Source organism: Bombina bombina, chromosome 2 (genome assembly GCF_027579735.1).
Source record: "Bombina bombina isolate aBomBom1 chromosome 2, aBomBom1.pri, whole genome shotgun sequence".
In the NCBI taxonomy this organism is placed as follows: domain Eukaryota; kingdom Metazoa; phylum Chordata; class Amphibia; order Anura; family Bombinatoridae; genus Bombina; species Bombina bombina.
In genome coordinates, this window is record NC_069500.1 from 424,404,820 (window position 1) to 424,417,237 (window position 12,418).

The 12,418-nt window shown below is 37.8% G+C and overlaps 1 protein-coding gene across 1 annotated transcript in view; it reads left to right on the top strand.

The window, feature by feature from the left end:
• LOC128646980 (solute carrier family 2, facilitated glucose transporter member 9-like) overlaps window positions 1-9,854 on the top strand; it is a 98,528-nt gene extending 88,674 nt beyond the window's left edge. The window contains exon 12 of the mRNA XM_053699792.1: window positions 9,654-9,854. Coding sequence (XP_053555767.1) covers window positions 9,654-9,854 — 201 coding nt within the window. The remainder of the gene's footprint in view (window positions 1-9,653) is intronic.
• Window positions 9,855-12,418: the final 2,564 nt, after the last annotated feature.

Below are 12,418 nucleotides of genomic sequence, written 5' to 3' on the forward strand. Positions count from 1 at the left end.
TACTTCATATAGACCTATTTCCCTGCTCTGTCTCTACTATAAAATCTTAATTCTTTGGCAGAGAGGTTAAAACCTATACTGCCCAAGATTATAAAGGTAGGGTTTGTTATGGGAAATGCAAACAAGAGAGAGAGAGTGCCTAATAGTGTAATAATTATTACACTATTAGGCGCTCTCTCTCTCTCTCTCTCTTGGTTGCATTTTCTAGATCTTCCGACTCACCACCGGTTCTGGAGAGAAGCAGCCTTTACTTTGCAGAATCTATCAGTGACTATATCACTTTCTAAGATTTTTTTCAGATTAACTTTATTTTTCAGACTTATATATTCATTTGTTTTTTCCATTTTTTATGGATTTATTTTATTGTATGTTTTTTTTATTTTTTATATATGGTATCTATTTTATAGTATAAGAATTTATTGTTGCTTTGAGAAAGAACTCACTGATCACCTCTCTGCACTGGTTTGACACAGTTCAGTTAACTTTTCATGGTTAGAATACTTTTTAGTTATTAGAAATATTAGTCCATCTAGCACCAACCAGTACTTGTGCGCCTTCACATTATTTTACTTACACTATTATATTTTTTTGTTGTTGTGCATATATTTTATATATTTTCTTTTTAGGAACTGTCCAACACTAGCATGCCTACTATAGTGCACACACCTGTTAGTACGATAATACCAATTAGACTAGTCTTTCCCAAATATATTTTTTGCTTTCATTTTTTACTTTTTTTTATTTTTTACATATAGCGCACCCTATTGTATGCTTTCTGGTATACTTTTTTTACTTAATTTGTTATGGGAAGAATGTCGGAAATAAGTATAAGGAAAATTCTGCAGGTAGTATGTTACTATAGTGGTGACAGCTCTGCTCTGCCTGAGGCCTTCCTGCTATCTTTGGATGCAGAGAAGGCCTTTGACAGAGTGGAGTGGTCCTTTTTGCTACAGGTTCTGGAGAGGTTTGGTTTCGTGGGGCAATTTAGGGACTTTGTTGCAAATATTTATTCGGATATAAGGGCTTCTATATTGATTAATAATGGTATCTCAGATTCATTTTCTTTGACAAGAGGAACTTGTCAAGGTTGCCCTCTGTCCCCTTTATTATTTGATTTGATAATAGAGCCTCTGGCTATTAAATTGAGGGAACTGGTAACTGGAATTAGTATAGGTAATATTACACTTAAAGCCGCATTATTTGCGAATGATCTTTTATTATTTGTATCCGATCCAAGACATCAGATCGAGAAAAAAGTGAATCTCTTAGAGCAATATAGTGAAGTCTCAGGTTACAAGACTAACTTGACAAAATCTAAAATTCTTTGGCTAAAAAAGGACCCAGAGGCTTCTTTTATCTATCAATTTATAGAAACTAAAACATTGGAATATTTGGGATTAAAAATTTCAGCTAATCCAGCAATTTGGTATAAGGATAATATCTCAACTATTCTGGTTGACAGTGGGGATAAGTTGAAGAGCTGGGCGACACTCCCAGTTTCCTTGACAGGTAAAATAGCTCTTTTTAAGATGTTTATTGTCCCCAAGATTCTTTACATGCTGAGGATGCTTCCTTTATTAAAGGGACATAATACTCATATGCTAAATCACTTGAAACTGATGCAGTATAACTATAAAAAGCTGACAGGAAAATATCACCTGAGCATCTCTATGTAAAAAAGGAAGATATTTTACCTCACAATTTCCTCAGCTCAGCAGAGTAAGTTCTGTGTAAAACGTTATACTCAGCTGCTCCCAGCTGCAGGTAAAAATAAAAAAATATGAATAAATGAACAGCAGCCAATCAGCATCAGCAGTGCTGAGGTCATGAACTCTTACTGTGATCTCATGAGATTTGACTTAACTCTCATGAGATTTCATAGTAAGCTTCCTTTACCTGATTGGTGAAATAATATGAGAGTTCACGAGGCTCATCCTTTCAGCTGTCCAAGGACAGACATACTAAAATGCTGCTTAGAAATCCTTTACAATGGGAGGTGGCTACTGAGGAACTTTTGAGGTAAAATATCTTTCTTTTTTACATAGAGATGTTCAGGAGATATTTTCTAGTCAGCTTTTTACAGCTATACTGCATCACTTTCAAGTGTTTAAACATTTGGGTATTATGGCCCTTTAATTAAGAAACTTGATCTTTGGTGTGTCAATCAATCCTTGAGATATGTTTTATGGAGGGGGAGGAAAGCAAGAATTAAACTTGCTAACTTATATCAACCAAGTTGTAAAGAAGGCCTGGCTTTATCTAACGTGGAAGATTATAATTATGCTTCTATTTTACACTTCCCAGTGGATTGGATACTGCAATCCTTCAGATTTTCTGATGAGTCTTTAGAATTGCAGATCTGCTCCCCGTTCTCTTTGAACTTTGTGGTGCATGCGTCAAATAAGGAATTGGGGGGAAATATTTTGAATCATCCCCTATATAGGGATATGTTGTGGGTCTGGAGAAATTTGTCTAAACGTATGGGTATAATGTCAAATGTTTCTAAATGGTTACCGATAAAGGGAAATGGACACTTCCCTTTGGGCAATATGGTGGATATATTCGATAGATGGTCACCATCTAAATCATTGATTGTGAAAGATTTTTACGACAATAAGTCGGATAGATTATATCATTTTCGTGAGTTTCAAAAACTGTTTCCAGCGGTTCAAAAAAACATGTTTTATTTTCTCCAGATAAAAAATTATATTTCAAGTTTAAAAAAGATCTGCCCTTATATATGGGCGGATCATCCGCTTTTGGATTCTTTTAGATTGGGGAAATGGTCTCTATCATCAATTTATAAAATTCTTCTGACCACAGAAGAATTATACCTAGTGTCATGTTTAATGCGTTACCCGACGAAAACGGTAGACATAGCAGACCTAGATTTAATATTACTGAGAAGTTTTAAAAAAACTCAAAGGTGTTTTTTCATCATCATATTTCAGAGAAACACAATTTAGATTGCTAAATAGGGATTATTTGACTCCACGCAGAGTTTCCAAATGGAATAAAAATGTTTCTAATGTCTGCCCTAAATGTTGCCTGCAAGATCCGGATTTAGGACATCTGATGTGGGATTGCCCTAGGTTGAAACAATTTTGGTCAAAGGTTGAATATCTTCTACCTTGAACCAAAGGTACAGTTAGGGAGGGAATCTGTCCTACTTTTGACTAGTCATGCTTCTTGGGGTAATAAGGTTAATTTTGTTCTTACTGTAATAATAATTTTTAGAAAACTTATTTTTAAGAATTGGATTACCCCTAACATACCTTCAATTGCTGAAGTAAGGACTGTTATTAAACTCAGCAATTAGGGCAGCCTATGGTTTTAAACTAGAAGGGAGTAAAGCTGACACGTTTTGTAAAATTTGGAAAGATTTTGTCTGCCGTCAGGAAAAAGATTTTATAATTTATATAGAACAAATTGCTATTTTTTTTATTAAGGAGCTACAATAATAATATAGGGGTGGAAGGGGTAAGAGGGGATGGTTAGACTGATATTACATCTATAGGGATTTGTACACTGCTAATTGACGTATAATTGATTGAGCTATTGTCAACTTATGTGTTTTCTTTGTATGTTTGTTTTTTGTATATTGAATAAAAATTGAAAAAAAATGTTATTGTTTAAAAAGATAAATAATATCTATATTACCCACACCCCAGTTTTGCATAACCAACACTGTTATATTAATACACTCTGCAGACTGCCCCCTTATCTCAGTTCTTTTAACAGACTTGCATTTTGATTTTAGCCATACAGTGCTGACTGGAGTGTGCACAATGTTATCTATATGGTACACATGAACTAGTGCTGTCTAACTGTGATAAACTATCAACATGTAATCCAATGGCTTACAAACTAGCATATTAGCCTACCTAGGTTTAGCTTTTAACAAAAAAGTCCAAGAAAACACAGCAAATTTGATGATAAAAGAAAATGGTAAAATTGTTTAAAATTGCACGCCCTATCTGAATCATGAAAGTTTAATTTTGACTTGACTGTCCCTTTAATTTTAAGACTTGTCAGTACTATTATTTAAATGTTTTTGTCAGAAATATGAAACAAGAACAAGGCAATTAAAATATAACTTAAAATCAAGTTTAATTGAAAAATACATTTCGCGTAAAAATTAACTTTTTATACTCTGCTTAATTTGGTGAAAAGATGTTAATTATTCTTTTTTGGAAATTACGAGAGATCTCTCAATATTTCTGTGTGCATATGTCATTGAAGTGGTCTGATTTAAAGGGACATTAAACACTAAATACACTTTATGTTCATAGTATTGAGGTTATTCCCTGCATTCCTCTAGTCAGCCATATTGAAATCTATCTTTCACTACATTCCAGTTTGCACACGTGCAGCAACTCTCCTTCAGATACCTGCATTGTAACTAGGTTCCAAATTGGCTGCACTCGTGATTAGAGGGCGTGAAATGTATTTAGTTTCCCTTTAAGATAATTCTAATAATAATGTATCATTCTAAATGTGAAGAAATATATTAAAATGAATTACATGTTGTTATGTTACATACTGTATTATATGCTGTTATGTGTTAGGTCATCTGATGAACTCCAGCCACTCAGATTCCAGCACTTCCACAGCCCCCATAGGCAGCATTTATCTCTTTATTTCTAGGAGTAGCTGTTACATTCAACATTTAATCTCCATGTAAAATGTTTAATTGAGGAAAACGACTGCAATACATATCCATTATTTTTGAGATTTTGAAGCTGCAACATTCTACTATTCAGTTGTTGGTTGGATCAAAGCATTAAAAAAAACAAAGGCTGCAGCACTCTCCAGTTTACTTCAACATGCATTCTACAAGGCTTTTCAAATGGTGTATCCTTGAACTACTCTTGATTTACAAAACTTTGTAAATTGGTCTAAAAAAACCCTAGTTCAATTGTTTTTGTTTGTTTTTTTGTAATGTGGTATAAAAAGGTTATATATGCCATGAATTTAATATCCATTTAAGTAAACTCAGTGTATAGGGTCAAAAAGCTCTTAATATCCATTGCAACAAACATCATTTTAGGAAATAAGATATTAAAGGGGACAGTCAACACCAGAATTTTTGTTGTTTTAAAAGACAGATAATTTCTTAATTACCCATTCCCGAGTTTTGCATAACCAACACAGTTATAATAATATACGTTTTACCTCTGTGATTACCTTGTATCTACCTCTGCAGACTGCCCCCTTATTTCAGTTCTTTTGACAGACTTGCATTTTAACCAATCGGTGCTCATTCCTCATGAACTAAAAATTGTCAAAATGCATTTAGATTAGAGGCGGCCTTAAAGGTCTAATAAATTAGCATATGAACCTCCTAGGTTTAGCTTTCAACTAAGAATACCAAGAGTACAAAGCAAAATTGGTGATAAATTGGAAAGTTGTTTAAAATTGCATGCCCTATTTGAATCATGAAAGTTTCTTTTGGACTTGACTGTCCCTTTAACCCATTCGAACCTGCATAGTTAGTCAATCTCACAAGCCATCCTGGGGTTGTGTTTTAATACTAAGGCCTAGATTTAGAGTTGGGCGGTAGCCGTCAAAACCAGCGTTAGAGGCTCCTAACGCTGGTTTTTACCGCCCGCTGGTATTTGGAGTCAGTCAGGAAAGGGTCTAACGCTCACTTTGCAGCCGTGACTTTTCCATACCGCAGATCCCCCTACGCCATTTGCGTATCCTATCTTTTCAATGGGATCTTTCTAACGCCGGTATTTAGAGTTGTGGCTGAAGTGAGCGTTAGAAATCTAACGACAAAACTCCAGCCGCAGAAAAAAGTCAGTAGTTAAGAGCTTTCTGGGCTAACGCCGGTTTATAAAGCTCTTAACTACTGTGCTCTAAAGTACACTAACACCCATAAACTACCTATACACCCCTAAACCGAGGTCCCCCAACATCGCCGCCACTCTATTAAAGATTTTTAACCCCTAATCTGCTGCTCCGTACACCGCCGCCAGCTACGTTATCCCTATGTACCCCTAATCTGCTGCCCCTAACATCGCCGACCCCTATATTATATTTATTAACCCCTAATCTGCCGCCCCCGCTATCGCTGACACCTGCATATTATTATTAACCCCTAATCTGCCGCTCCGTACACCGCCGCAACCTACATTATACCTATGTACCCCTAATCTGCTGCCCCTAACACCACTGACCCCTATATTATATTTATTAACCCCTAATCTGACGCCCCCAACGTCGCCTCCACCTACCTACAATAATTAACCCCTGATCTGCCGACCGGATCTCACCGCTACTATAATAAATGTATTAACCCCTAAAGCTAAGTCTAACCCTAACCCTAACACCCCCCCTAAGTTAAATATAATTTAAATCTAACGAAATAAATTAACTATTATTAAATAACTTATTCCTATTTAAAGCTAAATACTTACCTGTAAAATAAACCCTAATATAGCTACAATATAAATTATAATTATATTGTAGCTATTTTAGGATTAATATTTATTTTACAGGCAACTTTGTAATTATATTAACCAGGTACAATAGCTATTAAATAGTTAATAACTATTTAATAGTTACCTAGTTAAAATAATTACAAAATTACCTGTAAAATAAATTCTAACCTAAGTTACAATTAAACCTAACACTACACTATCAATAAATTATTTAAATACAATACCTACAATTATCTACAATTAAACCTAACACTACACTATCAGTAAATTAATTAAATACAATATCTACAAATAAATACAATGAAATAAACTAACTAAAGTACAAAAAATAAAAAAGAACTAAGTTACAAAAAATAAAAAAATATTTACAAACATTAGAAAAATATTACAACAATTTTAAACTAATTACACCTACTCTAAGCCCCCTAATAAAATAACAAAGCCCCCCAAAATAAAAAAATGCCCTACCCTATTCTAAATTTAAAAAGTTCAAAGCTCTTTTACCTTACCAGCCCTGAAAAGGGCCATTTGCGGGGCATGCCCCAAATAATTCAGCTCTTTTGCCTGGAAAAAAAACACATACAATACCCCCCCCCCAACATTACAACCCACCACCCACATACCCCTAATCTAACCCAAACCCCCCTTAAATAAACCTAACACTAAGCCCCTGAAGATCTTCCTACCTTATCTTCACCTCGCCGGGTATCACACCGATCCGTCCTGGCTCCGATGTCTTGATCCAAGCCCAAGCGGGGGGCTGAAGATGTCCATGATCCGGATGAAGTCTTCATCCAAGCGGGAGCTGAAGAGGTCCATGATCCGACTGAAGTCTTCTATCAACGGCATCTTCAATCTTCTTTCTTCCGGATCCATGTTCATCCCGCCGACGCGGAACATCCATCTTCACCGACGACTTCCCGACGAATGACGGTTCCTTTAAGGGACGTCATCCAAGATGGCGTCCCTCGAATTCCGATTGGCTGATAGGATTCTATCAGCCAATCGGAATTAAGGTAGGAAAATTCTGATTGGCTGATGGAATCAGCCAATCAGAATCAAGTTCAATCCGATTGGCTGATCCGATCAGCCAATCAGATTGAGCTTGCATTCTATTGGCTGTTCCGATTCGTGGATCCGGAAGAAAGAAGATTGAAGATGCCGTTGATAGAAGACTTCAGTCGGATCATGGACCTCTTCAGCTCCCGCTTGGATGAAGACTTCAGCCGGATCATGGACATCTTCAGCCCCCCACTTGGGCTTGGATCAAGACATCAGAGCCAGGACGGATCGGTGTGATACCCGGCGAGGTGAAGATAAGGTAGGAAGATCTTCAGGGGCTTAGTGTTAGGTTTATTTAAGGGGGGTTTGGGTTAGATTAGGGGTATGTGGGTGGTGGGTTGTAATGTTGGGGGGGGGGTATTGTATGTGTTTTTTTTACAGGCAAAAGAGCTGAATTCTTTGGGGCATGCCCCGCAAAGGGCCCTTTTCAGGGCTGGTAAGGTAAAAGAGCTTTGAACTTTTTTAATTTAGAATAGGGTAGGGCATTTTTTTATTTTGGGGGGCTTTGTTATTTTATTAGGGGGCTTAGAGTAGGTGTAATTAGTTTAAAATTGTTGTAATATTTTTCTAATGTTTGTAAATATTTTTTTATTTTTTGTAACTTAGTTCTTTTTTATTTTTTGTACTTTAGTTAGTTTATTTCATTGTATTTATTTGTAGATATTGTATTTAATTAATTTATTGATAGTGTAGTGTTAGGTTTAATTGTAGATAATTGTAGGTATTGTATTTAAATAATTTATTGATAGTGTAGTGTTAGGTTTAATTGTAACTTAGGTTAGAATTTATTTTACAGGTAATTTTGTAATTATTTTAACTAGGTAACTATTAAATAGTTATTAACTATTTAATAGCTATTGTACCTGGTTAATATAATTACAAAGTTGCCTGTAAAATAAATATTAATCCTAAAATAGCTATAATATAATTATAATTTATATTGTAGCTATATTAGGGTTTATTTTACAGGTAAGTATTTAGCTTTAAATAGGAATAAGTTATTTAATAAGAGTTAATTTATTTCGTTAGATTTAAATTATATTTAACTTAGGGGGGTGTTAGGGTTAGGGTTAGACTTAGCTTTAGGGGTTAATACATTTATTATAGTAGCGGTGAGATCCGGTCGTCAGATTAGGGGTTAATAATTGTAGGTAGGTGGAGGCGACGTTGGGGGCGGCAGATTAGGGGTTAATAAATATAATATAGGGGTCGGCGATGTTAGGGGCAGCAGATTAGGAGTACATAGGGATAATGTAGGTTGCGGCGGTGTACGGAGCGGCAGATTAGGGGTTAATAATATGCAGGTGTCAGCGATAGCGGGGGCGGCAGATTAGGGGTTAATAAATATAATATAGTGGTCGGCGGTGTTAGGGGCAGAAGATTAGGGGTACATAGGTATAATTTAGGTTGCGGCGGTGTACGGAGCGGCAGATTAGGGGTTAATAATAATATGCAGGGGTCAGCGATAGTGGGGGCGGCAGATTAGGGGTTAATAAGTGTAAGGTTAGGGGTGTTTAGACTCGGGGTACATGTTAGAGTGTTAGGTGCAGACTTAGGAAGTGTTTCCCCATAGGAAACAATGTAGCTGCGTTAGGAGCTGAACGCTGCTTTTTTGCAGGTGTTAGGTTTTTTTTCAGCTCTAACAGCCCCATTGTTTCCTATGGGGGAATCGTGCACGAGCACGTTTTTGAAGCTGGCCGCGTCCGTAAGCAACGCTGGTATTGAGAGTTGCAGTGGCGTTAAATATGCTCTACGCTCCCTTTTTGGAGCCTAACACAGCCATTCTGTGAACTCTAAATACCAGCGGTATTTAAAAGGTGCGGGAGAAAAAAAGCCAGCATAGCTAACGCACCCCTTTGGCTGCAGAACTCTAAATCTAGCCGTATATGTCATAACCTTAGCAGTACCTATAAAATGACTGGATAGCTACCATATTAACCATGTCTAAAACATCCACTGTGCCAATGCTGCTATTTTACTTTGCAGTAAAAGTCCCATTTTAATTTGGGGTCCATTGTTTTTATTGTAATTTATTATGATGTTTTTCTAATTTTTGGCTCTTTTGATTCAAAGGTTGTTTTATAAAAAAAAAAATTATGACAGCCAGAATACTAATCTCACAGACTCTCTCTTTGTGTCTTCCAGGAAACCCTTCAGCAATACTGTTTTATTCTATTTATTGTTGTTATTCTCATTTCATCAACTTTAATATTCCTGCTTGTTCCTGAAACTAAAGGCAAATCCATATCACAAATCTCAGAGGAATTCAACAAGCTGAACTTTAGGAAGAAGCGCCTGCTAAACAAAGCCACAGATTTGCAATATGACCTGAGCACCAAACTGTGACTCCTATGCACAAAAATGTGTTTAGGGAGCGCAAATCTGTACACAACAAGGCAACCTGTATAGAATGCTCCAATGAAATGTGACTCCCAAACACAACTGGGAACAATCAGCAATAAACTATATGACTCTCAAACAGATCAGGGAAGTTAAAGCAGTTTGTTCAGGTACTATTTACCTGCAAGTGCAAGAAAACAACCAAAAGATACTCCAAACTAGCAGAGCAGTCTAACAAATGAGTGCACTCTGCAACAAAGTCTCCTGAAAACCAGAGGGAAAGAGATTTCTAATCAGACTTTAACAATGTTAATGAGGCGCAAATGGAAGGCAAGTAAAATGATATGTCACAGACACATGAGTAGGCACTGCTTAATGCTGTACAGAGCAAGGCCTGGACTGTGCATCATAATGCTGTACAGAGCAAGGCCTGCAGTGTGCATCATAATGCTGTACAGAGCAAGGCCTGCAGTGTGCATCATAATGCTGTACAGAGCAAGGCCTGCAGTGTGCATCATAATGCTGTACAGAGCAAGGCCTGCAGTGTGCATCATAATGGTGGAATACATGTACAGAGCAAGGCCTGCAGTGTGCATCATAATGCTGTACAGAGCAAGGCCTGCAGTGTGCATCATAATGCTGTACAGAACAAGGCCTGCAGTGTGCATCATAATGCTGTACAGAGCAAGGCCTGCAGTGTGCATCATAATGCTGTACAGAGCAAGGCCTGGACTGTGCATCATAATGCTGTACAGAGCAAGGCCTGCAGTGTGCATCATAATGCTGTACAGAACAAGGCCTGCAGTGTGCATCATAATGCTGTACAGAACAAGGCCTGCAGTGTGCATCATAATGCTGTACAGAGCAAGGCCTGCAGTGTGCATCATAATGCTGTACAGAGCAAGGCCTGCAGTGTGCATCATAATGCTGTACAGAGCAAGGCCTGCAGTGTGCATCATAATGCTGTACAGAGCAAGGCCTGCAGTGTGCATCATAATGCTGTACAGAGCAAGGCCTGCAGTGTGCATCATAATGCTGTACAGAGCAAGGCCTGCAGTGTGCATCATAATGCTGTACAGAGCAAGGCCTGCAGTGTGCATCATAATGCTGTACAGAGCAAGGCCTGCAGTGTGCATCATAATGCTGTACAGAGCAAAGCATATAGTGTGCATCATAATGCTGTACAGAGCAAGGCCTGCAGTGTGCATCATAATGCTGTACAGAGCAAGGCCTGCAGTGTGCATCATAATGCTGTACAGAGCAAGGCCTGCAGTGTGCATCATAATGCTGTACAGAGCAAGGCCTGCAGTGTGCATCATAATGCTGTACAGAGCAAGGCCTGCAGTGTGCATCATAATGCTGTACAGAGCAAAGCATATAGTGTGCATCATAATGCTGTACAGAGCAAGGCCTGCAGTGTGCATCATAATGCTGTACAGAGCAAGGCCTGCAGTGTGCATCATAATGCTGTACAGAGCAAGGCCTGCAGTGTGCATCATAATGCTGTACAGAGCAAGGCCTGCAGTGTGCATCATAATGCTGTACAGAGCAAAGCCTGCAGTGTGCATCATAATGCTGTACAGAGCAAGGCCTGCAGTGTGCATCATAATGCTGTACAGAGCAAAGCCTATAGTGTGCATCATAATGCTGTACAGAGCAAAGCCTATAGTGTGCATCATAATGCTGTACAGAGCAAGGCCTGCAGTGTGCATCATAATGCTGTACAGAGCAAAGCCTGCAGTGTGCATCATAATGCTGTACAGAGCAAGGCCTGCAGTGTGCATCATAATGCTGTACAGAGCAAGGCCTGCAGTGTGCATCATAATGCTGTACAGAGCAAGGCCTGCAGTGTGCATCATAATGCTGTACAGAGCAAGGCCTGCAGTGTGCATCATAATGCTGTACAGAGCAAGGCCTGCAGTGTGCATCATAATGCTGTACAGAGCAAGGCCTGCAGTGTGCATCATAATGCTGTACAGAGCAAGGCCTGCAGTGTGCATCATAATGCTGTACAGAGCAAGGCCTGCAGTGTGCATCATAATGCTGTACAGAGCAAGGCCTGCAGTGTGCATCATAATGCTGTACAGAGCAAAGCCTATAGTGTGCATCATAATGCTGGAATACATTTACAGAGGAAGACAGCCAGTCTGGAAGATACAGTGAGCATGATTGTTAATGAGAGTGTATATTTCATTGTCATTTATGAGATACTATTTGATTATTATTAATCTGTACAAACTAAATAATGCCTTTTTATATGCATATTATATTTGTTATTGTTAGCTGGATAGAATTCATTAACTTTTATATGCTTCCTGTAAAGAGGCCAAAACTATGTTTCTTTTGGATTGTAAAAAGTGACCTGACATTCAATTTGGTAATATTAAAATTTAAAGGGACAGACTACTTCAGATTTGTTATTGCTAAAAAAAAGATAGATAATCCCTTTATTATCCATTTCCCAGTTTTTCATAACCAACATGGTTATATTAGTACACTTTTACCTCTGTGATTACCTTGTATCTAAGCTTCTGCACACTGTCCCCTTATCTCAGTGCTTTTGACAGACA